We start from the raw sequence: 23,771 nt of genomic DNA, 5'->3' as shown, positions 1-23,771 counted from the left end.
TCCTCTGCCTTCCTCTGCCTCCTCTCCAGTTGCCCTCTGCTTCAGTTTGACCTGGTTCTCTTTGTGTGTGTGACTGGTACAATATCTTCCCTCCTAACTTCTCTTTTCTTGTCCTTTTTCTGCACTAAGTTTGGGGAAAGTAAGTTGTATGTTCACTGTTTGTGTATTCACAGCTTATCTGCTCAAGTGTGCTTTCAAACACTTCCTTGACTACCCAGAGTGCATCATTGTTGTCCATTGCAAACTGGCATGCATGGCCATCTTTTGAATGTCACCATGGTATTTATTATTGTTATAGGGACAAGTATATAGCATTAACCAACTCCACATACAGTACCACAGCATCTAAAGCCTAAAAGCATTTCCAATGCCAGTCCCTCGATGGCCATTTAGGGTACACAAACACTCAATAATGAAATACATACAGCACAGCACAACTCACAAACAATGATACCTTAAATTTACCAAAACAATTCAATGACAAGCACCAGATCATTCATAAATACATCTCTAATGTCTGCTTAAAATGATCCCACTAATGATCTTTGAACTTGAATGCTGAAAAGTTCTGTGGCTCAGAAATTCCACAAATTCCCTCCTAAAGAAAAAGACATTGGTCTAAATGACGATTACTAAAAGTGGTATTGACCGACCCCTGTGTTACTGACAGCACTGTAGGAGCCTGGCTATTCAGGTTTATTGAGTTTTTGTAAGACATGATTGACTTGTATTGGTGCACTGTATCTTGGTAGTGCTTGCTCAATTGCAAAGCATCTTCAATAAAACAGTGCAATTTAATTAAATTCCAGGGATGGGGCACCCTGTGTAGTGGACCTGGTTTGTGTGGGAATGTTTGTCCAATGTATTTACCCCGTCTAAATCTCCTTTTACTTTCTGTCATCTCTGCTGTCGGCTATGTAATAAAGGCATGAATGCCCCAAAAAAATAGCATGGAAAATGAACTTTGATCATTTTTATGGAATTCTTTTATGTATTTGTTGTGTTTAAAGTTTTTATGGCTCACCCACAACTACTCTACTCAGTCCCACTATCTCCTCAAGTTTGATTTGTAGCACATCATCAGACCTACTTAGCACCCAGTCTGGCAGCGGGCTCTCCAGTGGTCGATAGACATGATGTTGCAGTTCCGTCCCACTCTCCGACTCTCAGAGCCAAACCCATGGAGCCACAGTCTGTCATTTCCCCTGCGAAACCCAATTATGCTCCCTCCAAGCCAAAACCAATGAGCTGAGGAGCCCTGCAAGGCCAGAGACGGTTCAGAATGCTTGTGGAAATGATGAGGTTGTGTGTGTTGGTGTGTGTGTGTCAGTAAGCCGACTTGCACACGCGGTGGTTTGACTGAAATCTCATTTCCCGCTGCCCACTGCTCATCTACAAACACCCCTAGGATTGGCAGATCTGATGCTGGGTTGCCAGATCTGAAGTCCAATGAGGTCACGGTAATGCACACTGGCGCCCTGCAGATCTCATTCAGCCCTGCTGGACCTTATTGCATAAGGATTCCATGGACATCGTAAAATTCTGTGGTGTCTAATGTGTGGAGCAGACACCCCCACCCCTCCACCTACTCCTCCCCCACATGCATGCCCACATGCTCTACCTCCTGTAGTTACTCCACTGCATGGTCTGCATTGCCTTATGATCCTTTGGCTGCCACTCAGTAGCATGATGAGATATGAGAGGGGAGGGAGTTCACCGTACATGTGGCCTGCATTACTCCAAGGATGCTTTCCAGCCTTAAGCAATGAGCTGCTTGATTATATGGCAATGGTGTGAGGAAATATTTTAGGATTTTTTAATAAGGGTGGATACCCATGTGTTCTGATCACAGTTCGGACCTGATAGTGTCCCTCACTTTGTCTATTGTAAACAGTAGCCTCATTAATTAACGCTGTATTATCTTGTGTTTTTCAGGTGATGAGAGAGGTGTGTGTCAATGGGGGTGTAGACTTGGATAGCGCTGGATCTGGATCACCTGTTCACAAACCCGAACTGGAAAAGGTAAACACACTTCCTATCTTTCCACCATGCTGTCCAAACTGATGTACAGTCTGGGGTGTACATATCTGGCCCCAAACACCACGTTGTTATCAGATTACCCTTTATGCAGATTGACAAGACCAACAGAGCGGCGACTCTTTGCCACGTAAGTTTCAGTTCTAAATAGTTCTGAGTCAAGACTGTAAGTTGAGCACACACAAAAGTAGGGTTTTTCTGCTGTTCACTCTGGTTTGGTCTCCACCAACTCCTAAGAGAGGACTGCCAGTGATAATTTCTTGAGGGTTTATCACTATGAATGACCCTTTTTATAATAGTCATTGGATCCATTGTTAATATGACAATATTGAGCAGCCGAACTTAAGGTACAACTTAACTCACAAGTAATGAAAGTGAAACCCAAATAGATCGATAAGCGATTTAAAATAATACAGATTTTTTTAAGGAGAACTGGAAGGTAGATTCTTATTTTATAAAAAGCTATGAAATCCCAACACAATCGTGTACCTTATGTCCCAGTAAAGGATTGTTAATTATTGCGAATTAATAGAAGATTTGTTTTTCTTGTCTCGTCTTCCTCACATGTCAGTGATGGCTGAGTTGGATCTTGTTGTCGTAGACAAACCAACAAACACATTTGCAATTATGCCTCCATCCCATAAGGGCCTCTTTTCTTGGCATAATTGATCACAATCACACTGGGTAGTAAAAGTTGTGTGCCAAACACATTCTGTTCTGTTTCTGGGAAAATTTAGGGAGCTGAAGGGAAAACACTGCGTTATTGGTTTTCATTGGGAAAAAACGCAGGTAATATGACACTGGAGACATACTGTACCCAGCACATGTGTGTGCCTGCATATATATACGGATGTGTGTTTAATGATGGAAAATGAGGCTCTTTAGTGACAAACTGCTCCCAACTTGGCACAACAAACCCCATCTGAGCCTGAGTATTCATCTATACCATTTTGCAGATGCTTTTAAATATGTTTACAATGTACAATATAGTTAGACAGCTGTGTACATTATATGTCAACCTGTCTTTGTTCTGTATAAAAAGTAACGTTTTGTTACTTTGTACCTTCTTGTGTATGATCTCCCTAACTGCCAGAAGGCATCGTGTGACAGACCAAGCTCTGATGGCGAAGTGACTCATGAGAACGGACAAAGCGACTGCAAGGACCAAGGTGAGAGTCCACAGCAGCAATAACTACACAACCTGTAACATGTTCTGGGAAATAAACATTCAGTTTTCTATTGAATAAAAAAAGAAAGTGTATAGCCCAATATCACAACAAAGGTTTTCCACAGAGAGCTTTACGACATATGATGTCTGATCCTTGGACCCTCACATTGGAAAAGGAAAAACAGATGAGTTTGTCATTTACATCCAGTTCATGAGTGCGTTTTAGTTTTTGTGGTGAACACAATATGTCTGGAAGGAGCGTCCTGGGAAAGCCCCTCTCTGGTGCATAGGAAATTATGATTTCTGGTTAATTAAAATCAAAGGAAGAACTGGGTAGTTAAAATGAGCTCCAATCACAACCATAGATGAGGTACTATGTAAAGGAAACAGGAAATATGTCAATATACCAACCGCACTGTTTTATTGACACTTAAGTGAATGACATGAAAGGATATTGTTTCCTGCAGTGTTTTATAGCAGAGGCAGTCTGCACCGCCTGAAATTAAGACAACCTCGACTATAAAGAGACACAGAAAATGACCTCTGCATAAAATGAGACAGTAACAGCTATGTATTTATGTTTGGACCCTAATCTCGTGCTTTAGGCCACAGCAAAACCATCCAAATTCTAGGTTCGCCAGCTTTTTCCAAAGCTTTCAACTGTCTCATACAGTCTTAATTAGCGATCTCCACAGCGTCTTGAGAGGACTTTTGTAACAGACAGATTTCGCCCAGCAACCACTAGCTGTTGCCGCGCCTGGCAGCTTTTTTTACCTGTCTGTGTGTAGTGTTGCCAAGTTTCCCAAGTAGAAATACTGAACACCTGCAGATGGACATTGGCGAGTTGTTCTTTTGATGCGCGTTTTGTTTAGTAGGCCAAAAGTAGCTTGTGTTTGATTGACTCCATCCATCCATTATCTTTACCCGTTCAGGGGAGGGGGCTGGAGCCGATCCCAGATGACATTGGGTCAAGGCATGCCAGACTGTCACAGGGTCCCCAGACTGTCAGAGGGCTTAATGAGGGGGAGGACATTATCAATATTGTTGTTTCTTTACGTCTTCTCAAGTTGGACCCAGTTCTAAATCCTGAGATATTCCAGCTGCTGGATTTAAGTGACATGGGTTTTCATGAACATGGTGTCCACCTGCTGAACCAGAGGCCAAAAAAAGAGATATGGGTGAAATAGTCTCTGATTATTTACCGTTTGTTTGCTCAGCAGGCAGAATTCCTTGGGGAGAGAAGTTTAATTTTACTCGTCAGCTCAGTTATTTGGATTGTCAACTAAAATGTAACTCTTGTTTTTTTCTTTAAAATTAGTGCATTTTCCCAACATAATGTCTGAAAGAGATTTCCCACAAGCAGTTAATATTCCAATCCACTTGGGGTTTTTAGAGTTAGCACAGAGCTGTAATTTATGGTTTTGTAGCGCCCTGTGGGTTGTGTTAATTGGTTGTGTGTATGTGTGTCTCTTGATTATGTCATTCCCTTCACCTGCCCCCAGCCACCCCCATGTGTGTCCCCTGATTGTGATTCCCTTCACCTGTGTTTCCCCTCTCCTATATATACTCCCCCACCTTCCCTTGTCCCCTGTCGGATTGTCTTTGTTCCTGTGTGTTCATGTGCCCCATGTCATGTGCCACCTTTTTCTAGTTTTGAGTTTTAACTAAGTAAAGTACAATCCGAGGCCTGTCCTGTCACGACCCAGGTGTGTGGTGCGCAGAGACTCAGGTGCAGAGGGAAGAGACCGGAGGCAGGTTTGAGGCGGGAAAAATCCAAAATGTACTTTACTTAGTTAAAACTCAAAACAAAACTAGAAAAAGGTGACACATGACATGGAACAAAGACAATCCAACAGGGGACAAGGGAAGGTGGGGGAGTATATATAGGAGAGGGGAAACACAGGTGAAGGGAATCACAATCAGGGGACACACATGGGGGTGGCTGAGGGCAGGTGAAGGGAATTACATAATCAAGAGACACACATACACACAACCAATTAACACAACCCACAGGGCGTTACAGGTTTACTTGGTTGTGTCATGTTTATGTGTCATTGCTGTGAAACTAAGGGCAATGTAGACATGGGACCACCAACGATCTCCCAGATGAGCATAGGTAATCATATAAACATATTGATATACTTTTCCAGGGAGCAAAGTCTGGATCTTTCTGGCCTCTTCATGTAGAAATGTAAAGAACTAGCATTCAGTATGCAACAGTCATCATTCTCATCCTCCCAGTATAGACGGAGTGAGGTGTCACTGAAATGCTGCTGACTGGGTATCGTTTACCTGCTTTCCTACGATCGTGTTGTCGATATAAATTTGGTCATGTAATCAACGCTTTTCGGGTGCATGCCCTTATAAAGACAAAAGCGTATGGCTTCGTGTTATTGCCTCCAACAGAGAGTTCAATCAGGAGAGACTTGTTTAGAATTTAACCATAATTTATGACTTACACATAATATTTGAATAGTGCAAAGTCTTTGGCGATTGGGCTCCCTCCTGAAACAGGATAATCGAGGGGTAGTGATGCACAATGGTGATGAAGGGAGTTGCTACAATCTGGTAATGAATGAGGAGCAGGACTGATGCTGATTGGAGGAGACTGGGTGGAGGTGGGTCGCATCTGGTTTGAGCTGAAATGACAACTAACAGCAGCAGAGAGGAGAACCCGTTTAAAAGTTTGACAGCAACAATGTGATTGGTTTAAGGACACTGTGCATAATCTGATTGGTTAATAAAGTGAACGCCCACATTCAGCTGATAGAGGAATCACAGGGAGAGAGAGACTGAGAGATTATGAATGAAAAGGAGTGTAGAGAGTCTTCCTGACTGAACTTCTGCTTCAGCTTCATGAGTCACGGCCAGTGTGCTATTAGTAGCGCTACAGAATGCTATCAGGTAACTCTACCGCCAGTGTCCACTGTGCCTTCAAAATGAATAGTGAGATTTGTGACGGTATATTTAGTGCTGCAGCTACATGTTTTGCAGACCATATATCCAATGTCTCAAAATTGGGTTTTTGTGTGACAGGATGCACATGGAATCTGGATTGGATCTGTGGTTTTATATCAACACACAGTTGCTGTATCTATGACACATTTACACCTGTTGTGACGTTGATTACACCACTTAAGAGCTGTCATGTGATGGACATCTGGACAAGGGCCCTTTGGCTCAGTCTGATATAACTTTTCCCATGTGAGCCTATTTTAGTTAACCAAGTTAGACATCACTGCTTAAGCACAACAGATTCATCAATGAAATAATAACCTCATTGAGGGAACCTCCTCTTTTCAACTTAATCAGCCACATTCTTTCCATGTCTGGTAACAAACGGGGCTGATTTACTGGAGTCAAATTTACCTGATCAGAGTTTTCCTCGTCCCTCTGAAGGGAAAAATCCGAATAATTCCTCTTTTTTAAAAAGGTTTGAATCACTTTCACATCTGAGTGTCTGCTTTCCACCTCAGGACTGCAATGTGTGTGACGTGTGTTTGTATATGTTTTATATTTGGAGAAAACCCTGCGACTGAAATTGAGTGTGGACAGCTTCCTACTTGATTAAGGAAGTCGCCATGGTAGTAAACACATCATACCAGGGAGAGAAAAGTGCTGAAATAGAAGTTTATGGATTTTTGTATTACTTTTTTTATATAACTAGTTTCTGCTATTGGCTTGGACTACTATTCATTAGTAGAATCTGCTTTGTGTGAGACATTGTGTGTGTGCAAACCTGTCTGATCATTTAAATAAAGTGTAATTCTGTGGGTGCATGTATGTCTAGAATCACGTCTTGGTATGATGACATTCAGTGGAGGGAACACTTAGTATATTTATCCCCTGTTCTCCACTGTCTCTTCAATGTCCGACAGTTTAGAAGAAGAGACAGACAGACAGACAGACAGACACTCCCTCCCTCCAGCAGAATGTGTGTGTCATTACTCTCCCTTTCTTTCTCTCTTTGGATAGAAACTAGGCCAGCTGAAATCCGCCCACTCAGGCCAGTGGGGACGCTGGGATTGCAAACTGAACCTAATTCACCAAGAAAGAGCTTTAGAACACACCAGGGTCTAATTAAACCGAATGCATCTTATTCTGACAGCCTGTTGTTTACTGCAGAGCCTGGTGGAGTTGCTCATTCTCTTCTGTTCTCTTTCTTACAGTATTGCAAAAGCCTCACAATCAACATCGATGAAAACGTTACAGCTCTCTTAGTAACTTTCTATGTTTACATATGATGGTAGAGCACATTAAGTCTGCAGGGATCCTTCACAAAGGACATTACACAGTGTTTTACTCATGCCCCCTTCATTTAGTCTCTCTCTCAGCAAAAGGGAAGAAGAACTCAAAGTCTGAGCAGAAGACTGGGACAGTGGGGAAGGGAGCAGGGAAGAAGATCACTAAAATCATCGGGCTGGGGAAGAAGAAGCCGTCCACAGATGAGCAGACCTCGTCAGCAGAAGAAGATGTACCCTCATGTGGTGAGGAAAAGACATTCAAGTTCATATCCTAAAGGTCTCGTGTGTCATCCAACCGAGTCTAAAGGTCAAAGTGTTTCTCCATGTTCCCAATGACAACAGTCAGAGTTGAACCCCAATGAAGAATGTTTTGGGAGGCTTTGAAGGCTAAATGCAATTAATTGCTTAAATGGGGACAATGGTACACACTTTCAGACAGTCTTTCCTCACAAGCATTCTTGGTGGGAGTACAACATTTCAGGCAGAGATTCCCAACCCCTGGGCCGTGGACCAGCAGCAGGTCTCTAATTATTTGCGACCAAGCATAAACAGCTGAGTAAAAATGATATCACTTCAGTTATTACTTTGAACTTGGCGCAGTCTGTGCTGCATTTTTCTTCATTGACTCCCTGACTCCCCAACAACAACATGCTGGTTTTGAATTAAAGTAGGTCACCAGTACTGTAGATATCCAGTCTCTCATCAGCCCCTTTCAGCATTCATCTGTCCATGAAATGTGTCTCTATGTGTCTCAGTCCCTGTGTCTCTTTCTGTCTCTTTGTGTCTCTCTGTGTCTCTATGTGTCTCAGTCCCTGTGTCTCTTTGTGTCTCTCTCTGTGTCTCTGTGTTTCTTTGTGTCTCTCTCTGTGTCTCTACTGCATGGCTACACAGTTTTGTCAGCATAGTTTGCTCTGACTTTATTTGTCTGAATGTATGCACTTTATCGACAGGCTACCTGAACGTGTTGTCCAATAACCGCTGGAGGGAGCGCTGGTGCCGCCTGAAAGACAACCAACTGCTCCTCCATAAGGACTGTGACGACCTGAAGAGCCACATCGCCTCGCTGCCGCTGCGAGGCTGCGAGGTCAGCCCTGGCCTCGACCACAAACACCCCTTTGCCTTCCGCCTGCTTCGTAACGGCCAGGAGGTCGCTGTGCTGGAGGTGAGCTGCAGATGGTCTGTTTGGTTCTGTTCATGGGGAGACGTGTATCAGCTACAGTCGCTACTAAACTCCTGTCAAACATGAAATGTTAAAGCACAGATGACACTGCTCGTCATGTTTTCCTCCTTCTTCATGGCGTTCCTCTCATGTGGTAACACGTCTCCTCCGCCCACCAGACTTGTGTCTGTGTGTGTGATGTCGCTAGTGGATATGAACTTCCTCCGAGTGCCGCAGTTGGTTGTGAATCTATTTCCTCAAGTAATCGGCACGCCATCCTCTGCTCGACTTTTGCTTGTGTTTCTTTTTCATGTAAAACTGACATTACTCTGCCTTTGATGGATGCTATGCAGCTTGCTGAATACATTTGGATTGTTTAACCCCTCAAACCCCATCTAATCCAACAGGAAAGTGATACCTACACCAGCTTGTTTAGATAGAAGATCTTTAGAATTAGATATCAAGTTAGATATTCAAATTGTGTCATTGACTCTTGCTGATGATAGTTTTGTTGGCTGCAGTCAGACTGTCAGACCTTTTAGTTTGTCGTAAGTGAAAGGCGGGAAGCATCATGTAGAATATGAACAGCGAGGTCAAAAGGTCCTGGTTTAACTAAAAGATGAGGCACCACTGGATTTCTATTGGCTAATTCCTGAGACTCTTATCTCGGTCCTCCAGGCTTCCTCCTCTGAGGAGATGGGTCGCTGGTTGGGGATTTTATTGGCTGAGGCCGGCTCCACCACCGACCCCGCCACTCTGCACTACGACTACATCGACGTGGAGACCACCGCCAATGTCATCCAGCTGGCCAAGCAGTCCTTCTGGTGAGAGTTATCACATAGTAAACCTTTTCATTGTTATTATAATACTTTGATTTTATATAGCGCTTTTCTGAATACTCAAAGACACTTTACATAGGAATCATTCACTCAGTGATGAGAGGAGCTACCATGTAAGGTGCCACATCAGGACTATCTAACATTCATACACCGTAGGACAGCTACGGGAGCAATTTAGGGTCAAGTGTCTTGCTCAAGGACACATTGACATGGGCTAGCGGAGCCGGGGATCAAACCGCCGATCCTCTGATTGGAGGATGACCCTGCTCACCACTGAGCCTGTATGTTCAGCCCCTACTGTGGTTAATGATCCATGTACAGATTGATATATTATATTTGACATGCTGAGACATGCAAATGTGAGATTATAGAAGGTGATGCTCGTGAATGATTCTTGATGTCTCCTCATCCCAGTTTCACCAGTAAGCGTGCTGTCTCTCTGAACCCGTACCTGGACAACCCCGTGAACGGCTACGCCTGCCCCACTGGGATGGCTCTGCACTATGACGACGTGCCCATTAATGGAATGGTGAGGACACGGCTGCTCAGAGCAACACACAAACACATTTAGCATCATTAACATATATATATTATGCTGGGATTAACTGACATATGGTGATATACAGTAAGTAGTTAAAAAGTGACCATAGTTAAGATTATATTTTTCTGACATAAACCTCAAAGAGCAGAGCGACACAGTCTCCTTCTGGTTAGACGAGTCCCGCCAGGAGCTGATGGAGCTGATGGAGCTGATGGAGCTCAGCTCACAGTGATAGCTTCAGTCATTAACCAGAGCAGCATATCGCCACGTTGTGGAAACAGAACCAGGTTTAAGAGATGAATAGAGGAGAGCAGACCACGCATTTAAGGGACATAATCCAGGTTGAAATATGCAGGAATATTCCTTTGTGGTCCACCCCTAGTATGATTTATTACACATTATATGACACATTTAGTCTATATTGTAATAACACTTATTATGGCAAAATAGTGTAACTAACTTTATTCAGTTATCATCTCTCCTTTCATCTTTCTTTCCTTTTATTTATTATGTCCCTCTCCTTTCTCCTCTCTCCTTTCTCCTCTCTTCTCTCTCCTTACTCCTCTCTCCTCTCGTTTGCTCTCCTCTCTCCTTTCCTCCCCGCTCCTCTCTTCTCTCTCCTCTTCTCTATCCTCTCCTCTCTCCTTTGTCCTCTCTCCTCTCCTCTCTCTCCTCTTCTCTCTCCTCTCTCCTCTGCTTACTTGCATGCTTTAACCCAAGGACCTGGAGGTGCAATACTCCAGTCCCAACACAAGGGGGTGCCAGCTGAAAGAGGAGGTGCACTATGAGAACGCTGACCTCTATGAAAACATGCCCTCGTCCAAGCAGGACACTCGCTCTGCTCCCAAGCCTTCCTCTTCTTCTACTTCCTCTTCCTCCACCTCTACCTGTCAAAACAAAACCCCTGTTTCTAAAGTCTCTTCTAAGTTCCTGGCTGCTGATTCTAAAACTAAAGCTACGGCTCAGGTGACTAACACTCTGCTCTTTGATCTCTGTTTTACTGTTCTACACTAATATTAATTCAGTGTCTTTCTTTTGTCAACATCTAAATGTATCATTTAAGTTAACGGTCAGATAGCCTTATTTTTGTGATAGCTATTTTTTCATCTAAGCAAGAAATGTTTCTGAACGACCTTTTCCATGTGTTCTGATTCTGATAGAAGCACTAAAATATTAGGACTTGACTTAACAATACATGGCATAACATTACCATAATTCCAGATCGCTGTCATCAGACTATGAAAATAGAACAGAGAACATACTCCTCAGCTCTGAGTAGTTATGGTTGCATGGCTCGGCATGATGAGCGATGAGCCTCTGGGGAAAGGGGCTGTACTTCTGGTGGTCCTTCACCGGGCTCTGCTCATTGTTGACGGTCCGATGAGCAACTTGAGATGTGAGACTGGAGTTGGAGTTTCAAGGACATCGTGTAGAACTGGATTGTTTCACATGTTTACAAGCTGATTTCAAACCAACAAAAAGGAATTGTTACACAGGGCTGTGTTTTGTTTTCTGCTACTCCCTGAAGAGCCCAAACATAGACTTCATCGTGTTTGACTTCATCTCTCTGTGTGCTGCTGAGTTGTCTCCATTCAAAGTTGCATCAGCTGCTTGAAAAGGCGACTGAAGTGTTTACCTCTCCTCACACACCCGGACGAGAGCAGCAGCAGCACACACTGATGGTGTGTCATGTCTAAAGAGACAGTTCGCTTAAACCACTATCCGATTAGTGTTCGGGAGGCCGTACAGAACCACACTTGTCTTCAGGAGGCCGAGCGAAGAGGGGGAGGTTCCTCACTAAGTTCTCCAAGTATTATGAAAAGCCTCAGAAATCATCTGACACACAAAACATCTTGAGATAAAACAGGAAAAACGCTTGGCTCAAAGTCAGGCTTTATGTCTGTATCATTCAGACGAAGAGGCACATGTCATGTTTCTATCGCCACGTACAATGTGATCTTGGACTTTTTTTATTTGGAATCTGATGGGATGTGTGGTGTCATGGCCCCTCTGCACCCACACACACCTGCTGCTGGTTTCAGGCAGAAACTTTTGGGGAAGTGTGTCTAAAATATTACACAAAACATCAAGAATATTTCTATATGATAGTGCAGCCATAACAATGTGGAGTATTTGGTCTGAATAGAGCTCAAGTTCATACACAATATTATGAGACACTGAACTTCAAAGTCATGAGAGTGAAATGTGATCATAGATACACAATTAGCCTTTATGCTGTTAGAAACAATAACTATTGATAATAAACAATGACTCAGCAGTATACTGTGGGCTTCTACGACACAATATACACAATATTTGCTTCAGAGCAACATTCTCTTTCATATTTGTCTCCACCTGATGAAAGATGTTCCCTTCACTCTCCTGATTTACATCCACAGTGAAGAGGGGAACAGGAAATCTGGTTTACTATTGCTGCAGGAGCACTTTGACTCAGTAGACACAGAGTGCATCCCGAGTCTCTAAATTGTCGTTTCCTTGCTCCTCGATTGAACCGGAAGTGGTTCTGTGCCGCCATATTGACGGCCGTCCCAAAGCTCTTATTTGGCTCGAAAGGAGCGAGGAGCCATGATCACTTCAAAACACTTTTTGCAACATGTATCGTCCCTTCATTCAGTCACGTGAGGCTGATTGTTCCTGACTGTCGGTTTAATTTAAGTTTATCCTGAAACATTGAGCCTAACAAAATATTCCAGTGTTGAAGAGAAACCATAATCATATTGTGGGTTATTTTATAATGATGTGACAATCAGAATTTCAAAACATACAGACGTAAATAATAAAAAAGTAAAACGCATTCCGCCGATCATGCGCATATAAGCAGGACACATCACAGTGTGTATAAATAACACACACTGTGTATAAATACTCAATGCAGTTTGTTTAACAGGTAACAGACTGCAGAGAACACGTCTCCACTCTGACAGTGATTTAAATGTCTTTAGTAGCAGTGGTAGTTTAACACTATTAAATCAACTGCAAACATTATACGATCATTTTTAATCAATATTTTAAGTGGATTTTTATTAAAATGTTTGCTAAAACTGTCCGGAGCAGAAAGCAATTCTGTTCCGATGATCATGTTTACAGACACAAACTCCGTCAGCTGTTAAAGCAACTTACGGCTGATCAGATGTGATCAGCTGTCAGTCGGCCGCAGTCATCATAAACCAACGTCGCTTCACGTGACGCTTAAAACATATTTCCTCGCATCTTCTCTCCTCGCATGGTTTCCTTGCGTCTCTCCATGCATCCCTGGTGGGAGGGACTAAGACGCAAGGAAAGGACGCAAGTGAGGGAAACGGGGATGCAATTTAAAGACTTGTGATGCACCCATGGTGTTGATGTTGGCCTCCCACAAGCCTCACTGGGAACCATGTTCCTCCTCTGCTGCCGGCAGTAATCTGATCATCACATGACGGGCCTCAAATCACTCCTGAGTCTGGAAACATGCAATATGCACTTCAGCTCCCGTTAGACACGTTGCTGATACTGGAACATACTGGAATGTTTTGACCAGATGTGTGTGTCTTTGTGTGCTGCGTGTTGTATGAATACATCAGAGTACAGTTGGGACTGTGTGTGTGTTGGTTGTCCCTTGTGGTGTAACTCCCCAGCTCCCTAGTCAGTGTGTGTGATGTATGTTGCTCCAGCCTCCACGGCCACATGTGTTACCGCATTGTGTTTGTGGAGCTCCACCTCTTTGTGTGTGTGTCGTGACCACAGGGTGTTAACATCGCCTCCACGACCACAAGGTACCGCTCCACTAAAGAAGTAGATCCTCACCCAACGAGGTGTTCACCAGACTGTCAGGAGTTCACGACCCTGCTGCTGGGAGGAGTCGGGTTAGGAAGATATTTATATTCTTATTTTAGTCCTCAACGTTTCCCACTGTGTCCTTTTCAGGTAGACAAACCCACTGAGCCACGTTTCATTACAACAAGGCCCTAACGAGGACGACCTGTGTGGTTCTGCAGACATTTTATGGACCTGTCTCATCGGTATCACCAAATCAGCTGTGGAATTTAAGTGCTTTAGCATTATGAACATAGTCGCTCAGATTGAGTAATTAAACTATTGTGGACAAGGTGTCATGATAATGTAGAATTTTGAGTTATACTTTGATAAGTAGTTATATAATTGAATGAAAGACAATCTGAATAAAAAAGCAAGAAAAGACACAGGTGAAATATGAATATTGACCATATATATTCATCAGGTGTACACAAGTTTCTTTAAGCTGGTATTTTGTCCATGTTTAGTTATCAGATTGTTAAATGGGTTCAAATAAATGAATGACTTCATCTCGAGGAACCCATCTTACATTTTAAAGAGAGGAAAAAACTAAATTAATATTAAAATGTAACTTTTGTTATAATAGCCTAATTCAAGGTTAGAGTGTATTACACAATACAACAATTTTTAAATACGTCCTCAATGTTTTCAGATTCAGAATCATGTGTTAAGTCTGAGTGTGCACAAACAAGGGATTTGACTTAGATTTGAAGTTGCTCTCAATGTACGCAAACAATTTATAGGCAGATAGAAATAGAAGCTGAACAAAGAAAATAACAAATGAAATAGAACTATTATGCCAGTACACGTTAGTGAACAAATAGGTATATGCTGTATATACATGTGTATAAAAAGAAACAATGTCTTTATACCAGTCAAGTGCTTTGTAGATTGTAAGCAAGTCAATCTCTAGTCTTTTAAAGTGCATCATATCCATTTTGTTACAAATAAAATACAAATTCTATGTTTGTGTGTCGCCTTATTACAGTTTAGTATGAACTATTCTGCCATATCTGAAAAGTCTCCATCCTCCTTGTTTTCCTCCAATCAGCTGAAGGGAAAGAAGGGAACGGGGCCCAATGGGACGGCATCCAAACAAAAGACAGAGCCCAAGACCAAGAAGAACGGAGTCAGTGGGACCAATGGAACCGCCTCTCTAAAACGGAACGGCTCCAGTAAGTAGCTACCAGAAGATGACTAGCTTACAAACTAAAACAGTCACAAGCAGGACAGACTTTTGTGTCATTTGTAAATAAACATCTAAATTGTAGTACCAAATCTGAAGACAGACCATCTTTCTCAGTGTTGGACCACCGCCCATTGCTTTCTAGCAAAACTCCACGCAAGAGCAGTTTGGAAAAATGGAGGATGTCCAAAGTATAGCTACTTTGAGGAGGAGGGGTAAAGAACTGGAAACCTGCAGACGCACGCGGGCCAGACTGAGCCTCCTGCCAGCGCTGAGGTCATGCTCTCACAGTGGGGAGACCTGACATGAGGCCGTGTTAATCTGTGTGGTTAGAATAGTATTTAGTTTTCTAATGTGTGAACCAGGAGGGTTGTAACCACTGGTGTCATTCCTCTGAATGTCGGAATGGAAATACCAAATCTGTGTCACGTTGAGATTTAGAGTGTTCCACACAGCGCTCGCATTCCAGTGTCAGGTTGAGTTAGAAATCCTCAGCTGCGGTTTGATTGAGGGATTTCTTATAAGCAGCGTTCATGATGCACATGCAGACGTTGGATGCTCACCCGCAGTCTTTTTCCAGTGAGGGTCCTGGTGTCATGAACATGTGCTGAAGTTGTGCATTCAGTGGCTTTCTGCACACTTCATATGTTTCATATGTACACTGCTCAGAAATATTGAAGGAACAATCTTTTATCAGGGTATGGCATGAATTAAATTGTACTTCTCTGATAATGATCTGGTCAGGTCAGTAGCAGAGGGTTTGTTCATCACTTTAAGCTGCATTGGTGTTGATGGAATTAACAACAGGTGCACTGGAGGGGCCACAATGAGACGACCCCCAAAACAGGACTGGTTTTGCATGTTTCTCCCTCTTGATCTCTTTGACTGGTTTTGCACTAGTGTTGGCTTTAGCTAGAGTCATTATCACTACTGGGAGCATGAGGCTATTTCTTAACCCAGAAGTTGCACAGATTGTCCATCTCCTCCAGGATGGCACATCCACAGTGCCTTTGCAAGGAGATGTGATGTGTCTCCAGAACATGGAGGCGATGTGATGTGTCTCCAGCACAATCTCCAGAACATGAGGAGGAGATTCCAGGAGACAGGCAGTTACTCTAGGAGAGCTGGACAGGGCCGTAGAAGGTCCTCAGCCCATCAGCAGGACCTATATCTGCTGTGCAAGTAGGAACAGGTGGAGCACTGCCCGAGCCCTACAGAAGGACCTCCAGCAGGCCACTGGTGTGAATGTCTCTGCTCAAACATTCAGAACCAGACTTCATGAGGGTGGCCTCAGGGTCTAATCCTGTAGGGTCTGTGCTCACTGCCCAGCACTGTGGAGCTCGATTGGCATTTGCTATAGAACACCAGAATTGACATGCCACTGGCGCCCTGTGCTTTTCACAGATGAGAGCAGGTTCGCTCTGAGCACACTGTGATAGAGGTGAAAGGGTCTGGAGAAGCCAAGGAGAATGCTATGCTAACTGCAACATCGTTCAGCATGGGCGGTTTGGTGGTGGGTCACCTTTACAGGCTTAGAGAACTCACTGATGCTTAGACTTAGACAGATCTGGGAGGACGTCCCACAAGACACCATCGGTCGTCTCATTAGGAGCATGCCGCGACGTTGTCACGTGGGGGCCACACAAGATATTGAGAAGCATTTTGAGTTGCAGAAATTACATTTTGGCAAATGCACTTATTTGCCAAAAAAAATTACGCTATTAATTAAATTAATTTTATAAAATTAAGCCCTCTGTAGGCTGAAACTTTTACTTCCATCAAAAGATGTGTCATCCTTTCGTTCCTAAGACATTAAACTGTCCATATCAGTATAGATATCAACATAATTTTTTTTCACATTGAGATCTTATGTGTTTTTAAAGTGTTCCATTCATTTTTTTGAGCAGTGTATATACCTTGTATATTTTTATAATAAAGACACGGCTCTCCTCTTCCTGTTTGGTCTTGTCCTGGAAAAGCTCTTTATTTTCAGATAGACAACCATCACACTTTGGGCTCTCAGGTCTTAAAGTGACGGTGTGGATGTGAAGTGGAGATGTGTGAGGTACTTCTCCATCGTCCGTGTATTACCTAGAGTAGACTTTTAGAAACCTAAAAATAAAATCTGTTTTAGTTGAAGTGCTCATGAAGAATAAATAGTGTTTTTGACAACAGTCGTGTTCGGCTCAGTTCTCCTTGAGAACATATTCTACATACATCATACACATAAAGGTGCAATATACACAATTTACAGATTTAAACAAGTATTGTCTCCCTGAGCAGAGAATGTGTGTGTGTGTTGTCAGGGCTGCTCCTATGGAGCACCTTTAAACTGATATACATGTGTTATCTTCCACAGCAGTACATTAGTAATACAGTAATATGGATAGTACCTCATACAACTCACTAGCCATTTAAGGTAGTGGTGGCATTATATTCATATCTTAATCCAGTGTTGAATTCCTTGTGAAATCAAAAATGTAGTGATAAATAACCAAGATTTTTGGCAGCTTAATTGCATCTTTGAACAACGTATAATGGTCATTTTGCTCATAAAATCCCAGAAGGGATGTGAATCATGAGATAACCTTTGTCAGCCTGCAGTAGTGCTGTTGTAGGTCATGTGACGGCTGCCATGCAGGACTTCAAACTCTTGGGTCCAGCTTCTTTTCACTCATCTCTCTTGTGCAGATGCAGAGCAGTGCAAGTATGGGAAGAACCGCGTGGAGGCCGACGCCAAGCGGCTGCAGGCCAAGGAGGAAGAGCTGATGAAGAAGAAGCAGGAGATCAGGAACCGTCTGACCCAGCTGAAGAAGGAGAGGAGAGACCTGCGCACTGCAGTGGAAGCTGCTGCTGGTAGGAGCAATACAGCTCGTCATTGAGGAGGTTATGTCTGAAAAGTGTTTGGGAAAGCGCTCTCCACCTCTCCACTCAACAGCTTACCTACCAGGGAGCCATGTTTTAAAGGGATGAACATTCACAGAGAACCTCTCCTCTCTCATCAGGCAAACGTTCACACGCCTCGCTGGCGGAGCGCCTGAAGAAGGTGGAGGAGGACTGCAGGCAGAGGGAGGAGGAGGGGGTCAACCTGGAACTGGAGCTGACTGAGGTGAAGGAGAGCCTGAAGAAAGCCCTGAGCGGAGGGGTCACCCTGGGCCTCACCATCGAACCAAAGGCTGGATCCTCTGGAATCCAGGTCTGAACCCCTGGACCGTCTGACCCAATGCTAATGCTGCTGCTAGTTCACAGGTTGCTAAGTTAAACTAAGCAACTAGCTGTGTGTCTGTGTTTGTGTCTGTGTGTGTAGTCCCCAGCGACGCTGCGCCGGGCCCAGGAGTCTACTTCCTTCTCCAGCTGTGACACCAGTGACACAGAGTCCTGCTCCCTGCCGGTGAACAGCGCCTCGCTGCTCCGCCGGCATCAGGGGGGCCTGAAGGCCTCTCCAGTCCGGGGACACGTCCTCAGGAAGGCCAAGGTCAGAGCTCACGATGCAGACCGGGGCTACACCATGTAGGACCGTTTTATCGTTTACATGTAGACAGCGACACCAGGGCTCGGTAGGTCTGTCGTCATGGATCAGACTACGGACTGGAAATTATAGTATAACTCGATTGCTCTGATACTGAAGACAAGTTCAAACCTGGAGTGATACCCTCGTCACCACTAATCTCAGCAGTGTGTGTGTGTGTTTCTGTGTGATGTTTGACACACATATCGGCCAAAAGGGTTTAAAAGACCTTGATGGCCTCCGTGAGCTGTTTGTCAAAGACACTATTGCTGAGCCACAACACCAGCAACCACATCAAACAAGCAACGCACAATAACACACACAAAAACACACAGACCTGTTCACACACAGAGGACGAGGACCGTGTGTGAAGCTGAACGGTCAGGGTTCAGATCCCTAGTGGGCCCTGCTGAACGTGAGTCTAGAATAGACCGGATGAAGTTGCTTGAGAATGATCACGCGTGTGCTGGTGTTACGGGGTAAGACGACTGTATTCCCCCTGAAAGGCGTGTGGTTAAACTAGTGGTTCTCTGTGTTTGTCTTGCAGGAATGGGAGCAGAAGACTGGCACATAAAGCAGCCAGACCCTCCGCCACTCTACTGGCATGTCTTTGGTTTCTTTTTACGAAATTGTGCATATATTTATTTAAAACTGTCCATAGAGTCTGAGAGTGTGGAGGAGCAGACGAGCATAGCGTTCCCATCCGGTCCGCCCCGACATGCAGACGGAGCATCCATCACTGTTGGACATCTAGCATCTGTGTTGTCCGCTCTACTTCTCTTCAGTCACCTTTGTTTTTGATTCACAGTGTTGGTTCAAAAAGGTCAGAACCAAGTATTTATTTGTAAATGTTACGAGGAATTACTAGCTTCCCTTTTTTTATTTATGTTGATGTATTTAAAGTTCTTTTTGATAAATTGGTGGCGCTCCACAGAATCCCCTTTCCTCCACCGTCATGTGTGCATCACAACAACCTTACACACACCAGCTCCTCTATGGGCTATTTCAAGAAGCACAATTATTCTCAAGATCATCCAAACACCATGAATTATGGAGGTTAATCTATACACTATAGAGGACAGATTTATGTAGAGCAGTGTAGTCGCTATTTTTGATTAAAATCACACATGCCATTCATTCTTTTTTACTTGGTCATGGTTAGGACAGTTTAAGGACTTTACAACCTGTTTTTCTGTATCTGCAGAAAAAATGACGATGGTAAGAAGGATATGTCCCTCTACAGATTATTATTATTATTATTATTATTATTATTATTATTATGATGAACTACTCGGACTGATAAATGAAGTGAAATGCTCGTAGCCACAGATTGTTCTGGCTGGTTAACAGAGCTTTGGAATCTAGCCAATGGAATGAAGATACTCCGTCTCACTTGTAGTCACCTCTCATGACAGCTGTTTGACTCCTGGAGCCTCAATATTAATATTATATTATTATAAAGTCACCCAGTACAGGTAGAGCCAAGTCATTTCAGAGGGGCGGAGTCATTGTGCTTCTTGAAGTTGTCTCTTCGTGTGACGCTGATGGCGTTCAGCTGTGTGTGTGTGTGTGTGTGTGTGTGTGTGTGTGTGTGTGTGTGTGTGTGTGTGTGTGTGTGTGTGTGTGTGTGTTCCAAGGCACATCCAAACCCATCAACATTACACTGACTGAAATAGAGACACTTGCTGTAAACTCAAATTGCTGTGTGTTCTGCTAAATTAAAGACTGTGACTTTAATTGTCACACACACACACACTCATCAGTCACATTTCCATGGTGCTTTTCAGCTTACGCTGTGTGACACTCGTTGTCATGTTGCTACTGTGCGTATAGCTGCTGCTTAGTTGTTGACAGAAGTAGTGATGGCGCGTTGTCCTGTGTTCGATACCCCACAAGGAGCTGGAGTGTAGTAATCCTCATCATCCTCATGTGAGCATGCAGACCGGAGCGATGGGGAGTTCTTGCTTCACGCATCTCCTTCATTCTCATTCCCTGTTGGCTCAGCGTGGCTTAGAACTGATGTCTGATGTCAGTTCATGTGAACCTGCTGTACATAGTGTGTGTGTGTGTGGGGGGGGGAGATCAGTGTTTGTTTTGGCACCTTATACATTTTCTACTCTGTTGTATATCTCAGACAGTCTCCGCCTTGGGGACAGACATGCTTGTACATATATTAATAAACTTCCCAACAAATGACTATTGTGTGCTTTATTGGTGGGGTATTGAGGAATTTTCATTCAAATAAAATGGATAAATGTGTTATGTATTTTACATTTCCGTGCTGTGATGATCCTGTGGGTCTGGTGGCGCAGGTCTTTACTGGGTTTACTGTTCCTTTCAAACTGGACAGTTCAGGCTCCCCAGGCTCCCTCTGTCTCTCGCAGCTCTCCCATAGTTTCCTGCTTTGTTTGCTTTCCACATCTCATTCATTGGTTTTATATTAATAACCCTATTTAATATGTTTCTGTGTTCTCCCTCTGAACTGTGAGCTCATGATGGAGCACGTTAAGGACTTCTCGTCCAGTGAGGCTGATGAACTGAGTTGAGGCGTCCTTGGAGTGCTCCCAACATAATTGGAACTTGTCTAAAGTGGGAAAACGCCATCTTGGAATGAATCAGAATCAGAACCATTTATTTGCCAGGTATGTTACACATACAAAGAATTTGTCTTGGCAGGTGGTGCATACATTAGACAAACAACAACAATCAACACAGTGCAATAGAAACATAACATTTACAATAGAATATAAAATAAAGTGCACAGACAAACGGATAACAGTACTGTAAAAAAGTGTACTGTAAGTGTGTGTTAAAGTGTAATGTATTTAAATATGAGGTATGAAGGGATGTACAGGAGTGGCCGGTAGGAAATAGTCCTGGGGTGACAGGGTCAGTCAGTGGGGGACCCGGGCTCTGTTGATGAGCCCGACTGCCGACGGGAAGGAACTGTTGGTGTGGCGTGAGGTCTTGGTCCTGATGGACCTCAGCCTCCTGCCAGAGGGGAGGGACACGAACAGGTTATGTCTAGGGTGAGAGGAATCAACGACAATCTTTCTTGCTCGCTTCAGAGTCCTGGAAGCAAACAAGTCCTGGAGGGACGGCAGATTGCAGCCAATCACCCTCTCAGCAGAGCGGATGATGAGAGGAGACCAGACGGTGATGGAGGAGCAGAGGATGGACTCAACGATGGCAGTGTATAATTGCACCATAATTTTCTTTGGCAGGTTGAATTTCCTCAGCTGCCTCAGGAAGAACATCCTCTGCTGGGCCTTCTTTGTGATGGAGCTGATGTTCAGCTCCCACTTGAGGTCCTGGGTTAGGATGGAGCCCAGGAAGCGGAAGGACTTCACAGTGTCGATGGGGGAGTCACACAGGGTGAGAGGGGCGGGTGGGGTAGCGTTCTTCCTGAAGTCCACAACCATCTCCACTGTCTTCAGAGCGTTGAGCTCCAGGTTGTTTTGGCTGCACCAGGTCACCAGGTGGTCAGTCTCCCACCTGTAGGCGGACTCGTCCCCACCAGAGAAGAGTCCAATGAGGGTGGTATCATCCACGAACTTCAGGAGCTTGACGGACTGGTGACTGGAGGTGCAGCTGTTGGTGTACAGGGAGAAGAGCAGAGCGGAAAGAACGCATCCTTGGGGGGAACCGGTGCTGATGGTCCGAGAGCCTGAGACGTGTTTCCCCAGCTTCCTGTCAGACAGGAAGTCTGTGATCTACTTGCAGGTGGAGTCAGGCACGTGCAGCTGGGAGAGCTTGTCCTGCAGCAGGGACGTGATGATGGTATTGAATGAAGGTCATGTTCTGATTGAAAGCTCAGCAGCTACTTAATGGACCATGTGGCGAGATTGTCTTCTAGAGATACATTCATACAATACATTGAGTTATTTTCTGCTGTCAGATATCAGTGTAAACCCTTCTCACATCAAATCATATTGAATGTAAAACAAAAAAGGAAGAAACCTTCAGAAGAGCAGAGGAGGATCCCTCTCCCCGGATGGACAGAAGCAATAGATGTCATGTGTACAGAATGAACATTTGATGAATATAATCCATGGAAACTTGAGGCGAGAAAGCACAGAGGCTCCGGGGAAGAAGTAGAGTTAGTAATGTGTATTGGAGAAACATTAATTCATCTAGAAGGAGAGCGAGAAGAGGAGAAAGGAGCTCAGTGTATCCTAAGATGTCACCCAGCAGTCTAGGCCTACAGCAGCACTTCTGAAAATGCGAGGGGGGATCTCTCTGACGGAATCACGAGGTGAGTTGTCTGACTCTCCCTCTTGTGCCTTATCACATAGGAAACTCCTGTTGGAGGAAGCCTCTACATGTCAGATGAATAGAGATGACCGACCTCACTGTGGACACTTTCCATGGGGACTTTTTCCCCAACAAAACTGTTATTAAACTATTACTCTGTGGATTATCCATTCCCTGTCATTTTATTGGGGCGGATGCAGACATCAGAGACAGATGGCTAAAATCCTGGACCCAAAACTATCAGAGATTCAAGATATTTTTTTATGTCATACGCACAGATAACAGTCACTCTGTACAATGAAAAGCTTATGCTTTGCTGGGTCCTCCCTAACACACAGAAATTACAATAAAAAGGTAAAAGATCAATACAAATAAGGCACAAAATATAGTAATAGTATTGCACAAAAATAAGGCCAACTCCTGAGCACTTTAAAGAGCTAAAAGGATACTAGAAGACAACGCCCACCCAGACAACCTGTTCACCTGCTGGCGTCTGGAGAGAGATACACAAGTATCAGCTGATGAACCAGCAGACCTCAAAACCTTCTTTCCTCTGGCTGAGACTCCGTACCCCATACAACTGGAGGTAAATTGCTTTCTCTCCATACAGAGCAGAATGCAAAGCAGCAAAACAAGGTGACCAGGGTTCATTTACTGTCATCGTACAACAGGGTTGTGCAACAAAATGCAGTTTGAAGTACTATTTTTCTCCATAAGAAAGATACAAAAAGCAATGGAGGAGGGTGGACGATGGGGTACGGAGTCTCAGCCAGAGGAAAGAAGGTTTTGAGGTCTGCTGGTTCATCAGCTGATACTTGTGTATCTCTCTGCAGACGGCTGCAGGTGAACAGGTTGTCTGGGTAGGCGTTGTCTTCTAGTATCCTTTTAGCTCTTCACAGGCTTCTCTTCTCACCAGCATCACTGCTGCTCAGGAGATGGTACTCATGACGTTCTGGGCTTTACATCACATCACAAATACAAGTTTGCCTCGGAGGGCTTTACAATCTGTACACATAACATCC

General features: G+C 44.0%; 1 protein-coding gene across 1 annotated transcript in view; it reads left to right on the top strand.

Moving 5' to 3' along the window:
- Positions 1–19,069, top strand: part of afap1 (actin filament associated protein 1) — a gene marked incomplete at its 3' end in the record, with an annotated part of 35,755 nt that extends 16,686 nt beyond the window's left edge. The window contains exons 6-17 of the mRNA XM_079215467.1: positions 1,936–2,022; positions 3,131–3,206; positions 7,540–7,692; positions 8,400–8,611; positions 9,287–9,432; positions 9,862–9,976; positions 10,709–10,954; positions 14,853–14,976; positions 17,679–17,843; positions 17,993–18,183; positions 18,295–18,462; positions 19,043–19,069. Of these exons, the coding sequence (XP_079071593.1) occupies positions 1,936–2,022; positions 3,131–3,206; positions 7,540–7,692; positions 8,400–8,611; positions 9,287–9,432; positions 9,862–9,976; positions 10,709–10,954; positions 14,853–14,976; positions 17,679–17,843; positions 17,993–18,183; positions 18,295–18,462; positions 19,043–19,069 (1,710 nt within the window). The remainder of the gene's footprint in view (positions 1–1,935; positions 2,023–3,130; positions 3,207–7,539; positions 7,693–8,399; positions 8,612–9,286; positions 9,433–9,861; positions 9,977–10,708; positions 10,955–14,852; positions 14,977–17,678; positions 17,844–17,992; positions 18,184–18,294; positions 18,463–19,042) is intronic.
- Between the last annotated feature and the right edge of the window lie 4,702 nt (positions 19,070–23,771).

This window comes from Taurulus bubalis, assembly GCF_910589615.1.
Source record: "Taurulus bubalis genome assembly, chromosome: 3".
Classification (NCBI taxonomy): domain Eukaryota; kingdom Metazoa; phylum Chordata; class Actinopteri; order Perciformes; family Cottidae; genus Taurulus; species Taurulus bubalis.
The sequence above is the reverse complement of the archived record's forward strand: the minus strand, read 5'-3'. Positions and strand labels throughout refer to the sequence as shown.